Source organism: Saccopteryx leptura, chromosome 9, assembly GCF_036850995.1.
Source record: "Saccopteryx leptura isolate mSacLep1 chromosome 9, mSacLep1_pri_phased_curated, whole genome shotgun sequence".
NCBI lineage: Eukaryota > Metazoa > Chordata > Mammalia > Chiroptera > Emballonuridae > Saccopteryx > Saccopteryx leptura.
The window spans coordinates 23,111,371-23,136,031 of NC_089511.1; the positions used below are offsets into that span (position 1 = coordinate 23,111,371).

A 24,661-nucleotide genomic window follows, 5' to 3' on the forward strand; every position below is an offset into this window, starting at 1 on the left:
ACAGTATATACTGAAGAAAACATGTCCTTTCCCTAATGCTTTTTAGTGTTACCTTGGTTATAAATCAAGTATTGATTTATTTAAGGATTGGTTTCTGGGCTTTTTAATGTTATATTTGTATTTATGATAAATCAGATGCTAGTATCTCACTATTTTAATTACTGTGAGAAGTAATAATATATGATATATAATAATTATAGTAAATCTTGCTACCTGAGAGAGCATGTTCTCCTACCTTGTTTTTCAAATTGATCTTATCTATTCTTGGTCCTTTGCTTTTCCATATAAATTTTATAATCACCTTTTAATTTTCCCCCAAATTTTGCTGTTTTTTTTTTTTTATTGGAATGTATGAATTTTTATATCAATTTGAGGAGTATTTGACATTCTTAAAATATTGAGTGTTTCAATTCATGAACATGGTATATTCCTGAATTTTATGTAAGTTTTTTAAAATTTCTTAGTAATACTTTATAGTTTTCTTGGATAAAGCTCTTGTACATCTTTCATTGAACTTATTCCTATGCATTTTAAATGATACCATTTATAAATTTTATTATATAAATGTTCATAGACAGTACATAGAAATATAATTGATTTTTTGTTTGTTGATCTTGTACTCAGTGACCTTGATAAATCACTTATTAATTTTAATAGTTTATCTGGTTGGCTATTTTGAATTTTCTAAATAAACTACTTTTTCTTGAACAATTTGAAATGTTATATTTCAGAGATAAAACCAACTTGATCAATGTGTTATCTTTTTTAGATATTGTGGGATTAAGTTTGCTAAAGTTTTGGGGGTTTTTTTGACCTATGGTTCATGAGTAACATTGACCTATAATTTCCCCTTTTCCTACTATCTTTCTTAGGTATATGAAAACTTTGCTAACATCTTCGATTGAGTTGGGAAATATTTAATTTTTGTTTTTCTTTTCTTTGGTAGAGTTTCTATAATATTTGAACTATTAATATATCTTTTTTAAATGTTTGCTAGAATTTGCTTGTAAAGATATTTGGGCCAGAATTTTCTCTTTTAATGGTTTTTACTTAAAAATTTAATTTCTCTACTGATTTTCTATTTCTTGTGCTACTTTTGATAAATTGTATTTTTATAGAAATTTGTACTTTTTATCAAACCTTTCACATTTATTGACATAATATACATTTTTAATCTTTTACCTTAGTTTAGGTCTGTAGTAACATCTCTATTTTTATTATTTAATGGGCTCTTTGTACATTCTGTTTTAGTTTCTTAATCAGATTCACTGGTATTTTATCAATTTTATTAGTCTTTATAAAGACTCAACTTTTGGCTTTGTTGTTTCTATAGTATAGTTACTTTCTATTTTATTAATTTCTACTATTGTTTTTAGTTATTTTACTTTTTATTTGTTTGGGTTTATATGTTTGCTATTGTTTTTTTAAATTACTGAGGTGGACATTTACATCTTCAGTTTTCAAACTATGTGTCAAGGTGCTCCAGGGTACAGCCATGAACTCATGGGGCATCATGGGATATACTAAATTTTTAAGGAAATATGGCAATATTCAAAACTTGTTGGATAGTATACAAGCTATTAGCTTGAGGTAATTCATAGTTTCAATGGTCATACTAATTTTTTGTCTAGCTCTTTAGTACCTCCAAGCAGGTATTTGTTGATATAGCTTTTCTTATTATTGTCATAGGAGAATTGGTTCAAATTACCTTATTCATCATTACTAGAAATGGAAGTTTTAAATTAGTGTTCTAATTAACCTCTATTTTGTTTTTATTTCTTTATTTATTGGTTTTCACATTATCTTTTTCTTTTTTTTTTTTTCTCTGAAGCTGGAAACGGGGAGAGACAGTCAGACAGACTCCCGCATGCGCCCAACCGGGATCCACTCCGCACGCCCACCAGGGGCGACGCTCTGCCCACCAGGGGGCGATGCTCTGCCCCTCCGGGGCGTCGCTCTGTTGCGACCAGAGCCACTCTAGCGCCTGGGGCAGAGGCCAAGGAGCCATCCCCAGCGCCCGGGCCATCTTTGCTCCAATGGAGCCTTGGCTGCGGGAGGGGAAGAGAGAGACAGAGAGGAAGGAGGGGGTGGGGGTGGAGAAGCAAATGGGCGCTTCTCCTATGTGCCCTGGCCGGGAATAGAACCTGGGTCCCCCGCACGCCAGGCCGACGCTCTACTGCTGAGCCAACCGGCCAGGGCCTCTTTTTTTTTTTTTTTTTTACAGAGACAGAGAAAGAGTCAGAGAGAGGGACAGACAGGGAGGGAGAGAGATGAGAAGCATCAATTCTTTGTTATGGCACCTTAGTTGTTCATTGATTGCCTTCTCACATGTGCCTTGACCGGGGGGATACAGCAAAATAAATGATGCCTTGCTAGGTCAGCAACCTTGGGCTCAAGCCAGCAACCTTTGGGCTTAAACTAGCGACCATGGGGTCATGTCTATGATCCTACACTGAAGCCAGTGACCCCTCGCTCAAGTTGGTGAGACCATGCTTAAGCTGGATGAGCCCAAGCTCAAGCTGGCGACCTTGGCGTTTCAAACCTGGGTCCTCTGCTTCATAGTCCAGTGCTCTATCCGCTGCGCCACTGCCTGGTCAGGCTCAAATGATCTTTAATTGAAGTATTTTCCTTTGTAGTTCTTAACTAGCCAGGCATTCCACTGTACCACTCTTGATTTCATCTATGATGTCACGAGTGTGGTGGCCATCAACATTGTAACCTAATCCACAGACTGGGCAGTCCTATGATCTCTTGAATGGTTCCAGAGAGTTCTCTAGTTAAAGATCGGTTCACTGTTGACAATCTCATTAAAAGTGAAACTTCCATTGTGCTTAATATCTTTTGTTCTCTCTGTTTCTTGGTGGTTCTTCAAAGGGTTTGATGATCATGGCCAAGGCAAATGGTACTACCTCGATCTAGGCCTGTCTGTTCTGAATGGTCAGTTTCACTGTAGTCCTTGGACCCTTTCAATCACTGGTTGCTTTGGCAATGTCATCACCAACCTTTTTTGGAGATAGGTCCAGGGGGCTCACCTTGGGAGCCAGGGCAGATGTGGTACCGATTTCCTCACCGATACCCCTGAGGTATACAACTTTGATCTTATTGGGGTCAAACTTCGGCAGCATGGCGGAGGCGGCTGGTGTCAGATAAACCTGGATTCGGCAGAACCAAAGAAAGTTGCACCTAAGCCTCCTCTGAGCCAAAACAGAAAGCTAGCCTCTATTTTTTTAAATTGGGAACCAAAATTATTTTCTTTTGTAGTAAAGAACTTGATGACTATAACTTTACCAATGATAGCAATTATTGTTTATAGTAATTACCCATTTTTGTGTGTATCCTATGTAATTAGTATTGATATCTGTAGATCTATATAGTATTTTTTAATAATCTTTCCCAGACATGTCTGCCTCTGTGTTACTAAATAATTAATTGACTTTCTCAACTGAAGTTTTCAGCAATTGACCTGGATCAGGCATTGTTCCAGCCCTTTCCATCAGAAATTGTATTTCAGAACTATACTCCCTGTGAAGTCTACGAAGTTCCACTGGTTTTGAGGAACAATGACAAAGTGAGTATGTTCACTGCGATGACTGTACCTTTCATGGATACATAAGAAGGAGTTAAATAAAATGTGATCAAGTATGACCTTAGATAAGTTCTTTAGAGAGATCTAGGAAAATAGATGAAAGCATGCCCTTTGACTGTAAGCTTCATGAGGACGGGACTGTGTTGGTTTGTTTGTTGCTATGTGTTCAGTCCCAGGGCAGTGCCTAACAGCCAGCCAGCTCCTAACATGTGCACTAACATTTTGTTGAATGAAGGATTGGCTAGATGAATGTCATGAAGTTCTCTAGGCTTTCATTTAAGACAGGGTGATTATTAGTTGTGTTACATACTTTGCATTAGAGCCCCAATCCCTAATTGAAGGTATAATAAACTCTTCTCAGATGAATTGCAGTGGTTCAGTCAATGCATTTATGTTCTACAGAGTGTATTTTATTTTAATTAAAAAACCGAACATCCCTTTCCCCCTTTTCTGTCTCCTTCTTTCTACCGCAGAAGCTATCGGCTTTGTTTACAGATAGTTTTAGACAGCTTCTCTCACTGTGTATACCTCATCTCTTTGTGGTTGCAGCTGAGGATTTCTTCTCCATCCTCTGCCTGTTTCTTCAGAGACAGATTAGGGTTTATTTCAAGAAACAGTATTAAATGCCTGAAGAGTTCCTTGACACCTAATGATGATGAAAGAAAGAAAAAGGCTGGAGGTCAGCATAAAGCACAGTTAAGTGTGAAAAGTAATCAGATAGGAAGTCATCTGGGAGACGCTAAAGTTCAGGTCTAAAGACAAGTAGGAATACTTACAGAGTCTAAGAAAGCAGAGACAAATTCTCTCTATAGGCCCTGGCTGGGTGGCCCAGTGTAAATGAAACAACTAAGTGAAACAACTAGTTGATGCTTCTCTCTCTCTCTCTCTCTCTCTCTCTCTCTCTCTTTCCCCCCACCTCTAACTCTCCCTTCTCTTCTCTCTCTTGCAAGTCAATGGAAATTTTTTTAAAAATCTCATTATAAGAAAAAAGGGAAAATAAGCAAAGACTATGCATGAGTCCAAGGCAAATGGGAAGACTTGCAGATGTATTCGGTACAGTAGCTCATTAAATGAATCAGTGATGCCTTTCAGAGATCAATGTGTTGATTTAGTGACAGCAAAGCCAGAGTCTGGAGAAAATGGTATATTTAGTTTTTTTGCTGCAGGAATGTTAGCAAGAGAAGCTCATGAGATAGAAGCTAAAGGGTAGGCACAGAGAAGACAAAGAACCCAGGTGTTCAGGGTTATGTTTCTAGATCTCAAAAAGAGATATATTACATACTGTAGATGTTACGGTTCCCTCTTTTCATGTAGAGCTGCCAACCAATTCAGTTTCTCACTTCCAGTTCTCTTTTCCCTTTCTACATTACTCTTTCGTTCTTTTCCGCCCTCCTTCCCTCCCTTCCTCCCTTGCTCCCTCCCTCCGTCCTTCCTTCCCTCCCTTTCTCCCTCCCTCCCTCCTTTCTTTCCTCCCTCTCTCTCTTCACCCCTCCTTCCCTCCTTCCTTTCCTCCCTCTCTCTCTTCATCCCTCCTTCCCTCCTTCCTTCTCTCCCTCCATACCTCCCTCCCTCCCTCTTCCTCCCTCCCTCCCTCTTCCTTCCTTCCTTCCTTCCTTCCTTCCTTCCTTCCTTCCTTCCTTCCTTCCTTCCTTCCTTCCTCCCTCCCTCCCTCCCTCCCTCCCTCCCTCCTTTCCTTTCCCCTTCCTTCCTTCCTTCCTTCCTTCCTTCCTTCCTTCCTTCCTTCCTTCCTTCCTTCCTTCCTTCTTTCCTTCCTTCCTTCCTTTTGCTAGAGTTTTCTTAGGCATTGAAAGGCAGAGAAGAGCTAGTGCAAATGGTAGTTTTGGCCATTCCTCCCTGGTCCTAAACAAGAAAGGATTGTCAGTTGGTTTATATGAGCCCATCAAGGATAAGGGGCATGTGTGAGTTTTATCTGCCAAAGGGTACTCAGTTCTCATGGGTAATGCAACACCTCTTGGAAAGCTGCTGCTAGAGTGTTGGACCCCATGAAAGGATGGTTCTCACCTTGGGAGATCCAGCTAGCAAGCAGACAGGTTTCTCTAGGCTAGGTGGGCTTCTGTCTGGGTGCGTTACCCCCAGGGCCCTTGTACCAGATGGCTGATGTAAGCCTGCTTCTCTGCTTCTTGTTTCATGGACACTTAAGGAACCACTGAGATACTTATGGGACACTTATAATTCACCTTTTATTTGCTTTTGCATTCATTGGCATGGAATGCAAAAAGACATAGCCTGTTTGATCATTATTTCTCTATCTCTCTCAAACACACAGATGGAAAGTGAGCCATGAACCCTCTACAAGCCATAACTTGATATTACTTGGGATACAATTATAGGCACCCAGACTCCAAAGGTAATCTGGGTTTAGATTCCAGCTTCAGTTGGGTTCTGGGATCAGATTCCAGCAGTCTTCCATCTGCAGACCTTAGGCAAGTCATTTCCCTTCTCCAAGTTATGGAAATAATAATAGCACCTATTTCATTAGGCTGTTTGAAATATTAAATGAGATAATAAATGTAAAGTATTCAGCTCAGTGCTTGTCACATAGTAAGCACTATACCATTATAACTGTTGTTATTATATTAGTGTTTTGTTTTCCCTTCTAGGTTTTAGTTCACAATTATGCCGTTATTAAAAGTATTCCCAGCAAGTTTACATAGTATCATTCAACACAACGTCAATGCCACTGCACATTTCCCTTACCAGCAAAGCTCATTGTATTCCTTTTGAATCTGCACACGTCTCTTCCTTACCTCCCTTCTCTCTAGTCTTATCTGTCTGAATTCTTTTTTACACAGATACAGCTTTGAGGGGTTGTGGGAGTTCTTTCTTCCTCATTTTTCACCTGAGGCATCTGGGCCTTACTTAGCTATAGTTAACTTTAGTCTGCTCCCTTTAGTCTTCTAAAAAAAACCAACCACACAATCTCCCTTTCCTTGTGTCCCTAGAACCTCTACCCTGACCACCTCCATTCTCCTTACAGTCGCATTTCTTCTATTGCTTGGGCTCTCTGAGATAGAGATACCGCTCTAGGCAAGGCAAGCAGGGCAGAGGAATAAGACTTTAAAGGAGTAAACTGGTTGAAGCTGTTCTGAGACTGGCCTCTTTGTTCTTGCTTCACAGTGGTGTTTACTTAAGACAATCTCACAGAGAGGGAAGGTAGAGTTAGGCTGGGACTCGGCTTGACCATCATTGTTTGGGGAAGCACTTAGGACGAGTGTCTGTTTCTTCATCTGTAGAATGGGCATCATAATGAAGCTCCAGGTTGATTGAGGGTTAAGGGGCACATCATGTACAATGAGGGCCCATAGCAGGAGTGCACTAAGTGTGATCTTCTCCCAGAGCAATTCTCAAATGTTGGGAGAGCCAACTGAACTCCGCTGTGGGAGTGGGGCTTTAGCAGTTAGTCTTTGAAGGTAATCACATTTAAATAAGAAAATAACAAAGACTTGCAATAACAATAAAAAGGAGTCATAATAATGTTAACTAAAATTAAAGCTAAAATGCATCGAGTGCTTCCTTTGTGTCAAACACTGGGACACAGGTAGGTACTGTCATCTCCTTTTATGGTTGAAACTGAAGTTCAGATCTGACCAGGGGGTACATGGCCATAAGTAAGTAGATGGAGATGTCAGGTTTCTCTACCAAGCCTGTGCTTTTCCTTCTGCATCTTCACATGCACAGCGGCCTCACTGTATGTTTTTCCTGCAGATTCCAAGGATGGTGAAAGTTGTTGAGGAAAGTTCACCTTACTTTAAAGTAATCAGCCCCAAAGATATTGGCCACAAAGTAGCTCCAGGAGTGCCATCCATATTCCGAGTCCTCTTCACTCCAGAGGAGAACAAGGTAACGGCAGTGCTGGCAAGGCAGTGGATGAATGCTTTCCCTGGCAGTTTGCAGTGCTGAACATTGATGGGAGTGGTGGTGTTGGTTCTGGTACTGCTGGTGTGGGTAGAAGTATTGTTAGAGGTGGTATTAGCTGTGTCGGTTATGGCGTTGGTGGTAGTGGGATTGGCTTAGTGGTGGTAATCATGTTGTTGAGGTTCTTGGTGCTGGTGGTGGTGGTTATGGCATTATTTTTATTTTTTATTTTATTATTTATTTTAATAAGGTGACATAAATCAATCAGGGTACATATGTTCAGAGAAAACCTTTCCAGGTTATTTTGACATTTGATTATGTTGCATACCCATCACCCAAAGTCAAATTGTCTTCTGTCACCTTCTATCTGGTTTTCTTTGTGCCCCTCCCCTCCCCCTGCCCCCTCCCTCTCTGTCCTCCCCACCCTCCCCGGTAACTACCACATTCTTGTCCATGTCCCTGAGTCTCATTTTTATGTCCCACCTATGTATGGAATCATATAGTTCTTAGTTTTTTCTGATTTACTTAGTTCACTCAGTATAATGTTATCAAGGTCCATCCATGTTGTTGTAAATGATTCGATGTCATCATTTCTTATGGCTGAGTAGTATTCCATAGTATATATGTACCACATCTTCTTTATCCAATCCTCTATTAAAAGGCTTTTTGGTTGTTTCCATGTCTTGGCCACTGTGAACAATGCTGCAATGAACATGGGGCTGCATGTGTCTTTACATACCAGTGTGTTTGAGTCTTGGGGGTATATACCCAGTAGAGGGATTGCTGGATCATATGGTAGTTCTATTTTTAATTTTTTGAGGAACCACCATACTTTCTTCCATAGAGATTGTACTACTTTACATTCCCACCAACAGTGGATGAGGATTCCTTTTTCTCCACAACCTCTCCAACACTTGTTATTACCTGTCTTGTTGATGATAGCTAATCTGACAGGTGTGAGGTGGTATCTCATTGTAGTTTTGATTTGCATTTCTCTAACAGCTAATGAAGATGAGCATCTTTTCATATATCTGTTGGCCATTTGTATTTCTTCGTGGGAGAAGTGTCTGTTCATGTCCTCTTCCCATTTTTTTATTGGATTGTTTGTTTGTTGTTGAGTTTTACAAGTTCTTGGTATATTTTGGATATTAGGCCCTTATCTGAACTGTTGTTTGAAAATATCATTTTCCATTTAGTTGGCTGTCTATTTGTTTTTGCTGTGCAAAAGCTTCTTAGTCTGATGTAGTCCCATTCACTTATCTTTGCCTTTACTTCCCTTGCCTTTGGGACCATTTGCCCTTAGCACCACTGCCGCTGAGGGAATCTAGCCCGTTTTCAGGCTTTCCTCACATGTAGATACTCTAGTTCCTCCCAGGAGGAAGGACCACCTAAGAGGGACTGAGGAAGGAGGCTTTCTTCCCAACCCTTCTCCAAGAACACAAAACTGTGGGTTGTTTTCCTCTATATGGGCCAGAGTAGGGGCTTGTGGGGAGGAGGAAAGGAGTTTTACTTACATGATTAAAGCAGTGAGGACAAAAAACAATGCTTAAGTAGCCATAACAAATGTCAGGTTGTATATAATGTGAATAGAGTATGTGCTGACCTGTATTGTGCCATTATGGTTGGAGTCAAAAGAGTGTAATGGAGACCGAGAGAACTAGCTTTGAACCTCTGCTTCTCCATCACTAATACTTATTAGCTGCTGTCAGTGTCATTACCGGTATTCCTTCTGCTATTGCTGTTGCTGCTACTTTTCTGGGGAGCAGGGATAGAGAATTTAATGTGGTCTGCTACTGTAGCAAGTGGTTAGAAATTCCATTATCATCATAACACTGCAGTTATTATTTTGCCAATTTGTAATATTACTATTTATTTTTTGGGTTGTTTATGGACCTGTCATATTGTTTGGGGCACTGGTGAAATAAATGAAAAGATGAATAGCTCCAAAGTAAGGCTTTTTGTTATGTTATTGAAGTCCTTGTTTTCTCTTGAGGCTCTCTGTCTGGATACTAACTGAGAAGAGAGCAGCACCTGGGTTTGGTTTGGGTGTCAGATTCCCACACCGACATTTCTGTAGGAAACTGATTATAAGACTTTGTGCAGCTTGACATCTAAAGCTTGCTGGATTTGAGGATTTGGCTCACCTTAATTCTTTTCTGTGTTGGAGAGAATATGTCTTCAGCTGGATAGGTATTGTTCTTCCTGTAGGTAGTCTGGCTGAGAAAAGGACACATGGAACTTTCTGAGGAGGTGGACTGTTCTGTATTGTGATAGGTGTGGGTTAGGTGGATGAATTCACTTGTCAAAACTGTATGTTTAACAGCTATGCTTTACAATAAATCAAAATTTTACCTTAAAAATCATAGAAATATAATAATAATAGAAGGGGAAATGGATTGAGGTATAGACAAAGACAGAATGAGAGAATATTAATAATTGTTGAGCCTGAGAGATGGGGACTTGGAGCCTGTTGTACTATTCTGTTTCTTTATGTATGTTTTAAGTTTTCCCTAATCCAAAGCTTAAAAAAAAGAGAGGGTTTCTATTTTTATTATTGCTTACCTATACAGCAAATAGATATTTGAAATGTATTTTAGGTATGTTTGTATGTACTTTATAAATATGAAATGGTAACATTCCCATCGAGGATTATGACTTGGCGATATTTTGTGGCTGCTTATCTTACTCCTAGCTTTTTTGTTCCCTGTTACCATTCCATTTCACCAACATTGCATGTCTGTTGAGAAACCCCTAATTAAAATTTAAATGTTGTTTTACTGTTTTTTCTTCTAAGTATTTGAAAGTTGTCAAAGGCTACATGAGTTTATGCATAGGCCTAAAGTGAGAATAATGGCCCCCTGTGAGAAATTTAATTATCCAATTTTGGATACATTAAGATTTTGTTTTGGATTTGCGCTCTAAGCTGTAATATGATTTACAGAGTTTGTTTTTCTAAGGACAGAGTGGTCTCCTTCTGCTGACTAAGACTGATGGTGTGTATTTGGGGAAGCTCTTGCTGCCAGCTTTGGTTCCCTGTTTCTGCAAAGATCCTGTTACACTGGCACCATCAGCAGGGCCCCACCATCAGTAGTTTTCCCAGTCTCTGGGCATGTGCGTTGGAATTTCTTATCGTTGGAAAGGCAACAGGGTCAGTCGTGCTGGCTTTAGTGCCTCTCCAGAATGTTGCAGGGGACTAACTAGAGCCAGGTTTATTTTTAGGAAAAATAAAATCCGGTCTTTTTAGAGTAGCACTGTTTCTTCAGCTGGCTAAATTGATAGCCAGTGTACATATGCATTTTCCCTCCTTATCTCCTGCTGATCTGAATACACTCTAGTCTCATCTGCCTTCCTCACATCTGGAGGGTGAGATATGTAAATTGCAGCATGCCACAGCTTAATAAACCAGTCCCCTTTCAATGGGATTTTCAGCATCCATGCATATTAGCATGTCGAAGATGATAATACAATTCACATTTCCCCCCTGTCATCTATTAATCTGGCTTCCTGGGGCTTTAACTTGTTAGGAATGCCAAATACTCAGATAACAGATGCAGCAAAGTTATTTTGGCTTTCCTTATCTCTTCTCACACAGACTTTAAAAATGATTGGATATGTTATTAATCTAATAATCCTAGTGTACATATCATGTATGGTAGAAATATAATAGTTAACATTGTTATAACACTATAAAATTCGGAAGCCAAGCATTTTCCTTGACCTCTTAAATTTGTATCTTTACTATTAAAAGGAGTATGAAAAATGTTAGGCTTTTGTCAGATTTTGTTTTCTTCCTACCTGAAATTAGCCCTCCTTTGTTCTGTCTGGGTCATCCCTGTCACCTTAGTGCCTAGAATAGTGCCTGACACATAGGCTGTGTGCTGTAAATATGTGTCAAGTCATGGAAACAACCAAAAAACCCTTCAATAGAAGACTGGATAAAGAAGATGTGGCACATATACACTATGGAATACTACTCAGCCATAAGAAATGATGATATCAGATCATTTACAGCAAAATGGTGGGATCTTGATAACATTATACGGAGTGAAATAAGTAAATCAGAAAAAAACAAGAACTACATGATTCCATACATTGGTGGAACATAAAAACGAGACTAAGAGACATGGACAAGAGAGTGGTGGTTACCAGGGGTGGGGGGAGGGAGGACGCAGGAGGGAGGGAGGGAGAGAGTTAGGGGGAGGGGGAGGGGCACAGAGAAAATTAGAGGGTGACGGAGGACAATCTGACTCTGGGTGAGGGGTATGCAACATAATTTAATGACAAGATAACCTAGACATGTTTTCTTTGAATATATGTACCCTGAATTATTAATGTCATCCCATTAACATTAATAAAAATTTATAAAAAAAAAAAAAGAATAAAAAAAATATGTGTCAAGTGAGGTAAGTAAGTAAAAGTTAATATTAAGAAAATATAAAGAAGTTTTTTCAACTTGAGAGTGGCCTACAGAAGATAAAAGCAAAAGCTTATAAAAAGGGCCCAGATATCTTTTTGTACCATGGATGTATTAGATGTTAATTTTCTTGCCATTTTAACCAGGAGGAAGCTGTCTAAGAGTCTTGTCTAAGAAGAGTGCTTCTCACCATTTTGTTTCATGTCATCTTGAGTTACATCACTACCTTTTAGTTTTCAGAACTTAAGCAATAGCATTTTATAATAAGGCTCATATGATGATGTTGGAAATTTTCTTTATGAAGAACTTTTAAAAAAAAAAAAAAAAAAGATTTCATTTATTGGTTTCAGAGAGAGGAGAGAGAGAGAAAGGCAGGGGTAGGGGGTGGGAAGCATCAGGTCATAGTTGCTTCTCTTATGTGCCTTAACTGGGCAAGCCCAGGGTTTTAAACCCGCGACCTCACATTCCAGGTCGATGCTCTATCCCCTGCACCAGCACAGGTCAGGCTATGAAGAACTCTTCATACTTTAGTACCCAAATGAAGATATTAAAAATGAATGATATTCTTTTACTCACTCTGTACCAGGCTCAGTTCTATGAGCTGGGATCCTTGGGAGAACAGAACAAGTTTTGGCCTTCTTGGAGCTTATGTTGCACAATGAATAAACAAACAAACCTGTAATTTAATGTCACCTATTGACCTGATAGAGAGAATAGAGAGAGATGAGAGGGTCCTGTTTCCTTTCAATAGGAGGATCAGGGAAGACATCTCTGTGAGGTAACCATTGAGCAGAGAACTACAGTAAGCCATGCAAATATCTAAGGGAAGACACTTGTCTGGAAGTGGGAACGGCAAGTCCAAAGGCCCTGCAACTGTAACGTGCTTGGCAACAAGTTCAGGGAATTGCACGGAGGCCAGTGTGGCTGGAGCAGAGGATGCTGCTGGAAAGGTAGTAGGAGACAAGGTTGCAGAGTGGAGGTTTTTGAAATCATGCAAAGTAAGATAGGAAGCCATTTTAAAGTATTAAAAATATTTTTATTATGGAAGCGTTCACTCATATGTGAAAGTAGTGAGAACAGCATAGTGAACCCAGATCTTCAGGTTATCAGTGCATCACCAGTCTTATTTCATCTGTCCTGTTCCCTGTCTCGGAGGATTTTAAAGTAAGTCCCACACGTCATATTATTTCATCTGTAAATACTTCATTCTCTGTTTCTAGAGGATCAGGACCTTTCAAAAGTTAACATAGCCACAATACCATTACCACACGTAAAAATAATAGCTCCTTAATATCATCAAACATCCAGTCAGTATTTAGATCTCCCCGGTGAGGTATAAAAATTATATATATAAACTTTCTTTTGGTTGGTTTGCTTAGATCTGGGTCCAAACAAGGTGCTGATTGCATCCCTGTCAGGTTCTATAGAATGGCCCTCTGTTCTCTATAAACTGGTAGTTAGGTCTAGAAGCTTGATTAGATACATATTAGATTTTTATTTATTCTTTTGGTAAGAATTCTTAGGCGATGTGGTACTTCCTGTTGCATCACAACAAGAGGAACAAAATGTCTGTTACATTTTGTTTTGTTTTTGTAGTGATCCAATGAAGATTCTGAGATAAAGCTCATACAGGAATGATAGACTAAATACTTGATCCTGTCCCTCTACCATGGTGTGTTTTGATTAGGAATAACATGTCTGACTTCCATTTTGGGATCCCTCTGGTTGCTGCATAGAGAATAGACAGAAGGGAGTGTGAGACATAAGCTAGGCTAGCCCTTGACATCCATTTCCTCTCTCCTCACTGACAAGAGAATCACATATTTTAATTGGCTTCATTTCTGCTTAAAATAAATGATGGCATTTCCTCCCCCCACCGTTTTGCTGCTGTGTGTATCTAAGTGTTGGCCAGTGGGATCTGAGCAGGACTTTTAAGGCCTGTACCCGCCGAGAGCGGACACAGCGGGAGCTGCCCTGCTTTGCCCTTCTGCCTTCTCCGTCTGGCCTGCAGCTGGGCTGAGTGACAGTGGGCATCCCAGCAGGTGACATTGGAGGTGGACGCTGTGTCCTAGGGTGATAGAGCAGGAATTTAGGAATTTAGGTCTCTGATAACACTGTGAACCCTCCATACCAAGTTGGCCCACCTACCTCTGGACTTCTTTATGGGAGGGAAATAAAAGTCTATCTGGTTTAAGTTGCTTTATTTGTTCTATTCCCTGTTATATGTAGCAGAATCAAACAGGGACAAGAGCTTATTGTAATAGTTGGGCAACAGATGAGGATGATTTGGACTAGGTTGGTAACAATGAAGGTGATGAAAAGTGGGTGGATTAAGGATATATATTTTTATGGTAGAGCTATCAGGATTGGCTGATGGATTGGATAAAGGCCAGCAACTGATTAAATGGTGGCTCTGTTTACTCAGGTAGGAACAGTGGAAGAAAAGCAGGTGTGTGAAGCTGGTCGGGGTAGGTAGGGAATCAGGAGCTGTGCTTTTTATGTGTGAAGTTTGAACTTCCCTTTAGACAGCTAAGTAAACAGTTGGATACCATTATCTGTGGTAAAAGGGAGATGTTGGGGCTAGAGAAAAATATTTGAAAATCATAAGTATAAAGATGGTTACTTTTCACCAAGGGGTAGAGATGGTGTTGAGAGTGAGTATAGGTAAAGAAGAGGTTGGGAAAAGGGAGAGATGCCAACAGAGGAGAACACTGAGATTCCAGTGCTCTGGAATCCAAATGGATAAAGTATTTCAAAAAGGAGGGAGAGATCAAGTGTGTCTAAAGCTATGGAAAGCTGAATAAAATAGAGATGTGGAATGAGCCATTGGATTTGGCCAGGTCTCTAGTGACCTTGGCAAGAAGAGTTTCTGTGGAATGTTGGGTATAAAGCCTGGTGGGGTGGGTTGAAGAGAGATTAGACAGTGAGGAGGTGGTCATATTGAGCATAAAGTAATGCCTCTGAGAAGTTTTGCTTTAAAGAGTAATTGGAAAAATGGGCAGTAGCTGGAGGTAGAGGTTGGGGTCAAGGGTAGGTTATTTAAGATGAGGCTATTCAAGCATGGTTATAAGCTGATGTGTGAATGTTCAGAAGAAGGAAAATTGATGCTTCAGGAAAGCCTGGAGTCAGCGAGAAGGACTGAGCTGCAATATACAAGGACAGAGGCTGGTCTTAGATGGGAACAGGAGTGAAGGCAGAGTGTAAGGGTGCGGATACATATAGATTGGTAGGTTTTACAGGTAACTCGGAAGGCAAAAAAAGGTAAAGAGAAAATTAACTATCTGAAATGCATTATTTACGCATGAATCATGAAATATCCACATTATCATTGTATGTAGTAAGGATAAAAGTACATTTGGAAGTCCCAAGTCTTTTTTCAAGCTAAAGGTCACAGACAGAGAATTGTAGATGCTGCTACGAAGCTGAGAACCCCTCGTCATATGAAGTGTCAAAACAATAGAGGATTAAGGCCCACGATTCCTGATCAGTCTCAGTGTTTAAAAAAATTAATTTATTTTCAACTATAGCTGATATACAATGTTCTGTTAGTTTCAGACGTACAACATAGTGATTCAACAATTATATCCCTTCCAAAGTGACCACTTCAATAAATCTAGTAACTGTCACTGTACATAATTATCATATCATTGACTCTCTTCCTCTGTTGTACGTGACATCCCCATACAGTCTCATTTTTAAACTGATGAGGACTTAGCTGATTCTTCCCTTTTGAGGGGTGAATTTCAGATTGAGGTATTATATAATAAATACTTTTAACTGGGTAGGAAATTTATAACATTTTCTAGGGACACCAAGTGTCAGATCCACTGAGTTCTAATCAGATCTGTTTTTACTCTGTGTTAGGCATTCCCCCGTCAAGGTTAGGAGTGGAGAAAAGGCAGAAAGAGGGTATGTGGGCTCAACCACACCAGCCTGCCACCCTTGAACACCTTAAGAGGCATTTGCTGCAGAAGACGTCATTTTCCTTTGCCAGATAATTTAAAGGACAGAATTATTGCCATGTTTGCTTTCGATCACGGAGCTAATATAAAATCAAGATTTATTCTTTTCATATTTTGGAAAGCCAGGTCTGCCATTTTCCTATTCTACCGCTGGTTTTATAAAGTTAGGAGGAAAGGCATGTTGGAAGGAAGGCTAACAGGCAAAAAAATGGATTGGAAGTTTCATCTGGAAAGCGTTGTTACACAGGATAACATTTTAAGATATAAAGTAATTTATGGCTAAGTCTCTCAGAGTAGAGGGGACAGAACTCAGAATGAATATTTTGACTCTGAATGGTGGCCTGATCGCTCCACATCTAGGTTCTGTGGGAGGCAGTGCACCAACTGAAGTAACCGCTTAGCTTGCTGGCCAGCAGAGCCTGCCCCGTCATCGCGTTGGCATTGATCTTAGGCCAGTAGAGCACAATATAATTGTATATTTCACAGTCTTTTTTTTTTTTTTTTTTTTTTTTTTCTTTCATTTTTCTGAAGCTGGAAACAGGGAGAGACAGTCAGACAGACTCCCGCATGCGCCCGACCGGGATCCACCCGGCACGCCCACCAGGGGCGACGCTCTGCCCACCAGGGGGCGATGCTCTGCCCATCCTGGGTGTCGCCATGTTGCCACCAGAGCCACTCTAGCGTCTGAGGCAGAGGCCACAGAGCCATCCCCAGCGCCCGGGCCATCCTTGCTCCAATGGAGCCTTGGCTGCGGGAGGGGAAGAGAGAGAGAGGAAAGTGCGGTGGAGGGGTGGAGAAGCAAATGGGCGTTTCTCCTGTGTGCCCTGGCCAGGAATCGAACCCGGGTCCTCCGCACGCTAGGCCGACGCTCTACTGCTGAGCCAATATTTCACAGTCTTAATATAGTCATATTTAATATAGAACTCCAGAGATTGGAATGTATTTTTAAGGAATCGTTTAAAGAATTTCTTCATAATCTTTTATGAGTGTGTGAATTGATTATGAAAGAAATACACAGCAGTGGGCAAAAGTAGGTTTCCAGCTGTTCGTATGGAAAAAGACATGCAGGTTACGATTATTCCAATAGCTTTATTACCTCAAAAGAATATCACAGTGGCACAGTGCACTTAGGTGCGATCTTATAGGTGCTCAAATTGCCAGCCTTCATTATTTACATGTTCTTATACCCTTTGAAAATCAGTAAACAAACCTGAATTTCAGTGACCTGGTCGGGTTAGTCCCACTGCCCCCTGAAGTGGTTGAATTCAAACCCACTTTTGCCCGCTCCTGTACAATTCCCGCCAACTTCAAATCTTCCTCATCTGGAAATTTGGAAAGGTTTGAAAACATCCCTGTGAATATTTCAATTAGCTTCCTATACTATTTTCAGTTGTGTTCAGTTTCTTATAGAATCAGACAGAGAATATATGCACATAGAATGATAGGACTGTTACCTTGGATAGGATGGTTACTCTCATCCTGGATTCAGCAATGTATTTCGTTCTTTCTCTCAAGGCCTCAGTTAACATTGTTTCCACATGCACCGGAGCTTTCCAAAGTTCTTAATTCTCAACATCCCTTGCTTGCTAGGTTTGATCTCCTAAGAAAAAATGAAACCATCACTTACCTCTTTAGGATTCTGATGTAATCAGACTAAACTGTTTCGCTGTTGAATTCTGTGGGGTTTTCTAAGATCAAGTATGCTTAGCGTATTTCGTACTTCGGTATGTCTAAATAACATAATTTTCCAGCCTGGAATTACCATCTAGAAATCAGAATCAATTGAAGAGTTATAATTGCAACAACCCAATTTTAATAAATTTTATGAATGCTGCCCATAACCTCAGGGCCTTTATGTTTGCAGCTCCCCTTGTCAGGGACATACCATTCCTAGATCCTGCCTGACTAGTTCCTTTTTGGTCTTCAGATCTTTATCCAAAGATCACCTCCTCAGGGAGGCCTCCTTGGTTGTTCCAGCCCAAATCAGTCCCTTTCCACATTATCACTTTACCATGTTTTATTTTTTCCAAAGCCCTTGTTGTTTTCTGAACTTATATTATTATTATAATTACGAGGGTTATCATAACACCAGTAATAAACACAAGTTGAATTTTTTTCTATATGCCCTATATTGCAACATTTTAATAATGGCAGCTAACATTTATTGAGTATTTACTACTTGCCAAACTCTAGGCCAGATCAATGTTGTCTCTTTTTTTTTTTTTTTTTTTTTTTACAGAGGCAGAGATAGACAGGGACAGACAGACAGGAATGGAGAGAGATGAGAAGCATCAATCATTAGTTTTTTTCGTTGCGCGTTGCGACTTCTTAGTTGTTCATTGACTGCTTTCTCATATGTGCCTTGACTGCGGGCCTTCAGAAGACCAAGTAACCCCTTGCTGGAGCCAGCGACCTTGGGTCCAAGCTGGTGAGCTTTTTTTTTTTTTGCTCAAGCCAGATGAGCCTGCGCTCAAGCCGGCGACCTCGGGGTCTCGAACCTGGGTCCTTCTGCATCCCAGTCCGACGCTCTATCCACTGCGCCACCACCTGGTCAGGCTCAATGTTGTCTCTTGTTTGGACTATCTGAATGGCTTACTGGCTTCCCTTTTTCCACAGAAGTTAGTGATTTTTCTAAAACATAAATCAGGTACATAATGATCAGCCTTCAGCATTGTTAATGATCTTGGCCATCCTCATGTCCTAACAGTGGCTTTCCAGATCCTGCCTAATCTGGCCCCTTCCACAACCTGTCTGTGATATCCCTAACTTCTCCTTACCTTGTTCCCCTCGGGCCATAGGCCCTGAGTCACATTTCACCCAGATTGCCATTCATCCACATGGCTTTACTTCTGCTGACATGTCACCTCCTCGTGGAGGCTTTTCCAGACCACCTTTACATAACAAGCCTTCCACTCACTCTCTTTCCCCTTACCATGCTTTATTTTTTTCCTCACTCAACATTATACTACTCATTTTCCTGCCTTCAGCAAATATTTGTTAAATGTTTGTTTACTAAGCACTAGGCCCTGTTCTATGCACTGGGGATATGAGATCAATACGATGAGCAGAATCCCTGTTGACATGCAGATAGTGGGGGAAGATGTACCATAGACTCAGTCAATATGTAGGTCAAATATGTAATATGTTAGATGGCTTTGGGAAAACTAAGAAAGGCTAGGATGTGATAGGACAGGAGAGGGAGAGTTAAGTTTAAAATAGAGCAGTCAGGGGAGGCCTCGGAAAGTGGACCATTGTGCAAAGTCCTGAAGGCGGTGAGGGAGCGGCCTATGTGACCAGCTATAGGGAAGCACGTTCTATTCTAGACAGAAAGAACATTGTGTCCGAAGCCTCTGAAGGAGGGGCATCTCTAGCTGCTCAAGGAGCAGCAAGGACGCCTGTAGCTGGGCTGGAGCAGAGCGAGCGAGGGGGACGGGAGGAGATACGGCAGAGAAATGGCAGGGGCCGGGCTGCAGTGCTCACTAACCCTCTCAGCGTGGGAGCTTTTGAACAGACGAGCAACCTGAGCTGACTTCCATTTTAACTAATTTCTCAGGCCCTTGTGTGGAACATAGACTTTAGAGGAGTTGAGTGTTGACATAGAAAGTCCAGTTAGCCAAGGAAAGATCAAAGTGGCTAGGGCCAGGGGCCAGGGTGGAGGTGAGGAGGAACGACTGTGGCCTGGTATATGTTGGAGGTTGATCCTACAGGATTTACTGAGAAACAGAGAAATAGAGCAATCAAGGATGCCTCATTCCAGGGTTTTAAACTCAGGTCAATGGGAAGATGGAGATGCCCGTACTGAGACGGGCAGTCAGGGAGAGAAGAGATTTAGGTGGAGGGAGGGTCATGAGCAGGCCCTCAGCTGGCACTGAGGAGCCTCTGTGGGCATGAGAAAAAGGCTCCCTCTCAGGGAGGAGCCAGTTGGAGCCAGCAGAGGGGGCTGGATTTCATCCCCCACTCCTTCCCCTTGGCAGGCCATCTTCATATACAATTGCAGGCAGTGGAATTAATCAGGGGCTTTGCTTTGGGACATGGTAAGTTTGTGTTCAACAAGGTGCTGGCTGGACAGCTGGGTATGGCTTTAGGGTTAGGGAGGCAGAGAGATTGCAGGTGTAAGGGCTCTGTCATGGGAGTGTGGCTGTTTTATTTTAATCTTTATTTGTATATATATTATATTATATATTAGATATGCTTTATTTACCTGTTCATTGTCTCCTCCATTATTATATAAGCTCAAAGTGATCCCCATCTGTGTGTCCTACTCAGTTGTATCCCAAGACCTAGCTCAGTGCCTGGCACCTGAACACTTAATAAACGTGGTTGAATGAGTAAACTAACTGGGATATCATTGCATTTTACTTGTCCTGTGGGCTTCATGAAATTGAGTGTGTGGCCAGGTTTATATGTCAATCTATATGCTAGACTTTCCCATTCTTACTCTATGCCTACCCCAAAGTTTTTTTTTTAAACCTTCACCAAGTATCATTTTCTATATGATTACCAAAAGGAAACTTAAGTTCATAGTGGACTTTACATTTAAGAAGATTGCTTGCAGCTAAAACACACACCAAAAAGAGGGGAAAAGCTAAAGTGAAGGAAAATGAAACCTGGTTTAGATAACCAAGTCCTTCGGAAGTGGGCCTATTCTTGAGGAGACTGTTAGCACTTTCCATTCACATTTAGTTTTGCTTGTTGTTGAGGGTTTACTCTTAACTTCTTTTCTGCAGAGAGTTCTGTTTTTCTACCTAATGAGATTATATAAAGGGTGACTTAATTCAGCATTTCTGTCGCAGTTAGACTCAAGGCTGGGGACAATACGTGCCCAGGACCTCAGCATTTTTTTTTGGAATGATCAGTAATGGTTTTGCACAAGAGGTAAGGTTTAAACTGGGTTATATATCAATTAGCAATCATTGTAGAGTAACAGACCACCCCAAAATTCAATGGCTTAAAATAACAAACGTTTATTATTACTTACAAGACAGTGGTTCAGCTGGTCTTGACTAGCTTGACTAGTGGTTCATGCATTGGGCAGGTAACTTTGCTTATTCTGGTCCGGCTCTCTCACATGTCTAGGGCCAAAGGCAGGTCTAGTGTGGCCGTGGCTGGGACATCAGGCTGTCATCCTGCAGGAGGCTAGAGGGGGCTTGCTCACATGGCAGTGGAGGGTTCCAAGAGCAAGACTAGAAATGCTCAAAGGTTCTTGAGGCTTCAGCTTGGAACTGGCATAACTTCTACCACATTCCATTGGTCAAAGCAAGCGGTGGAGAAATAGTCTCCACTCATGATGGAGGAGTGAAAGTCATATTGTAAAGAGTATGGGCAGAGAGAGATCATTAATTGAAACCATCAAGCTAATACATGTTCTTGAAGGATAAATAGGCATGGTTAGAAGGAGCATGTGAGGGAACCGGTGTGACCCTTCTCTCATCTAAACAGAACTGTGCCTCAACCATCGCCCGTCCCACCTCCCTAGTATCTGGGAAGCGCATGCAACCCAAGCTTTCTGTCAGCTTGTAGGTTTTAACACTTGAACTGTTGTCTCTCTGTGTGTCAGAAAAGAATATATCACTAAAAGTACAACTATACTTGCCTTGAGAAAGTCTCATAGAATGTATTATTATTTTTATTTTTTTTGCTAGATGCCTGGAACACAGCCATATTTCTTGCCCAGTTATCTTGGTCATGTTGGTGTCTTCACAAATAATAATTGTACTTTCTCCTGTAGGATTATGCCCATATGTTGACCTGTGTTACTGAAAGAGAAAAGTTTATTGTACCCATCAAAGCCAGAGGTGCACGAGCCATCCTAGATTTTCCCGACAAGCTGAATTTTTCCACCTGTCCTGTCAAATACGCCACCCAGAAGATTCTGCTGGTACGAAATATTGGCAACAAAGATGCTTTGTTTCATATCACAACTCATAGGTATGCATTCATTTGGCTCTTGTTTTTGATTGATTATAGCTACATCTAGTCAGCACAAGTAATTTGCTAGAATATCAGTTGGGATTGGAAATGCTTGTTATAGTCTTTAAATTGCTGGGAGATCTTACTTCTCCTTCATCTAAGAGGAAACTGATTTTCAAGGTTACCTGTTTGGGTATGGAGGGTTTTCTGAAATGCTGGATATGAGTGTTTCTATTTAGCAGAGAGAAGGCCCATGTGAACCTATTAATAAACATATTTGTTTTGACTAAGAATTTTATAACTGGCTATATTAGTTTTCAATTGCCATTATAACACATTATAAACTTAGTGGCTTAAACAATACAGATTTGTTCTCTGACATTTCAGTAGGTCAGAAGTCTCACTGGGCTATGATCAGTGTCAGCAGGGCTGTGTTCTCATCTGAAGGCTTGAGGGGGAAATCCATTTCTTTGCCTTTTCCAGCTTCTGGGGGCCGCTTATATCCTTGGCTCATGGTGCTCAGTTTTCTCATCTGAAAAGTGGGGAAAAAATATAGTAGCCACTTAATAGGATTGTTGTGAGAAATAAATTAATTAATAAATGTAAACTGCTGATACATGGCAAGTACTATATAATAAGTGTTCATTCTTGTTTCTTCAAATGAGCTACTGCCAATGTGGTGGGCAGAATAATGGCTCCTCCAATATGTCCATGTTCTAATCTCCAGCACCTGTCAGTGTATAATGTATGACAAAGGGGAATTAGCATTGCAGATGTTATCAAGGTTGCTAATCAGCTGACCTTAAAATGGAGAAGTTATCCTGGATGGGCCCAGTACAATCACAAGGGTCTTTAAAATAAAAGAGGAAGGCAAGAGAGTTCAGAGTGGTGAGATGTGAGAACTCAAGCTGCTCTTGCAGACTTTGAAAATAAGAAAACAGAGCAATAGAGAGGTTGTGTAATTTGCTCAAGAGTACATACATAGCTGGTAAATGAAGGAGTTAGATTTTCATCTGATTATTTGAGAACTACAGGGTAGTAGATACCACGGGATAGTATAAAGGACAATGAGACAATCTTTGCCCTTAAGGAACGCTTTTATAAGATGGGAAAGAATAATAGTTACGGGACTTGAAAATGGTGTCTGATCAGCAGATCCATAACAAGAATGACCAGCTTAGGATAGGATAGACAACAGGGTCAAGTTCTTTTCTGTGACTTGAGAAAAAGTGATATATTGATCTGGATTGTGAGCTCATTTTCAGAAGGGCTTTATCTGTGGAATCCTTTGCTGGTTTAAGAACACATCTCTCCAGAAAGGATGAACATTTACTTCTGCCTGGTTCACAAAGGTTAGACTACATACACTATTCTTCTGGTAATAATTTGGTCAACATAGACACACGTCCAAAGTTATGAATCCCTAGAGAAACTTTATTTCTTTCTCTCAAAACCCAAGACAGACATTTTTCCTTGTGCTAATGGAGAATGGTTTGGCAGCCCTTCAAGTTTCCCAGTTTCATATGGGGATTGTATTATAAGTTCCCTGACTTGACCATCTCAAGGCAGGCTGTTAAAATCCAGGCTTCAATGTTATTGGGAACCCAGGGCAGACCCAGCATTGGCTCAGTGGCTTATGGCCCTGGTTCTTAGCTTCTTCTTCAATTTTGAATGCTGTGGATTTGCCTCAATTATTTGCATGCTCAGCCACACATTTATGTAAGTTTTTTTTAAAATCCAGTCTTTCTAGGTATTTCTGGTAGAAGAGTTTTCAAGTGACTTGGTCTGCTATATTGCAGGTAGCAGGGCTGCCGTAGTGCAGGTTGAAGGCACATCCCTTGGGAGAGAATTTATGTTTATTCCTCCACGTGTCCCCAGAGCATCAGCACCTCTGAACCATTTGATGTGGATTCAAATTTCTGTCTGGTATTGGGTTTCTCCTGGCTGAAAAACAATTTTTAATATTTCTTTGTAGCACAGGTCTATAGAAGTTCTCTCATTTTTTTTTTTTTTGCCTGTTTCATAAAAAGTATTTTGCTTTCATTTTTGAAAGGTATTTTCTTACAGTGTAGAATTCTGAGTTGACGGTAATATATATACTTTTTATTTCAGTATTTTAAAGATGTCACTCTGTTGTTGCTTACATTTTTCTCATGAGAAGTTGCTATAATTCTTATCTTTGTTTCTCTGTATGTCTTTTTCTTAGGCTGCCTTCAAGATTTTCTCCTTATGTGGGTGGTTAAAAGTTAAGTTTATAGGTATAATACAAATAAATACAATAATAATTAATAAATAATAATATAAGAATAAACTCTGTTCCATATACTTACAACTGTAAACCTACTCTTTGCCTGCCCCTATATTTGTTTCTTAGCACTTTGAATATAATGTGTCTCTAGGTGTGGGATTTTTTTTAAAGGAATTTATTTTGCTTTTGTTTAGTTTTAGTTTCAATCTTGCATGAGGTTCTCTGAGCTTCCTGGACCTTTTATTATTTTTTAAAATGTCACCTATTATCTCCAAATATTTCTTCTCCTCCATCCTCTCTCACTGTTTCTTCTGCTTGTAGGGAGCTCCTGTTTATCACAGGCAAAACAACCTTCCATTTTCCATCTTCCTTGGAGGGCAGAGAGTGTCCATTTTTAGATCTCAGGGCACTTGGTTGCCCTGCAACCTCAGCTCTCTAATGGGTTCAAGAAAACTTGTGATTTTACTGTTTATCTAGAGTTTTTCACTGTTAGAGTAGGAGAGACACTCTTTCTAGCTTTCTGCATCCTAGGTTGAAGCAAGATGCTGAACTACTATACATAAATCAACCATCAAAGGCAAAGTTCTTTTGAAAATCAGTGTCTCCTGACACTGTCCCTAAGTGCTTATACAGCTTTATTTGTCATCTCATGGTGAGACTCATGT

The 24,661-nt window shown here is 40.5% G+C and overlaps 1 protein-coding gene and 1 pseudogene across 2 annotated transcripts in view; one reads left to right on the forward strand and one right to left on the reverse strand.

Moving 5' to 3' along the window:
* HYDIN (HYDIN axonemal central pair apparatus protein) overlaps positions 1-24,661 on the forward strand; it is a 395,035-nt gene that overhangs the window by 71,263 nt on the left and 299,111 nt on the right. For both annotated transcript variants that reach the window (XM_066348740.1, XM_066348741.1), the window contains exons 4-6: positions 3,449-3,568; positions 7,313-7,447; positions 21,567-21,766. In XM_066348740.1, the coding sequence (XP_066204837.1) occupies positions 3,449-3,568; positions 7,313-7,447; positions 21,567-21,766 (455 nt within the window). The remainder of the gene's footprint in view (positions 1-3,448; positions 3,569-7,312; positions 7,448-21,566; positions 21,767-24,661) is intronic.
* On the reverse strand, positions 2,640-3,185 carry LOC136381062 (large ribosomal subunit protein uL11 pseudogene; annotated as a pseudogene).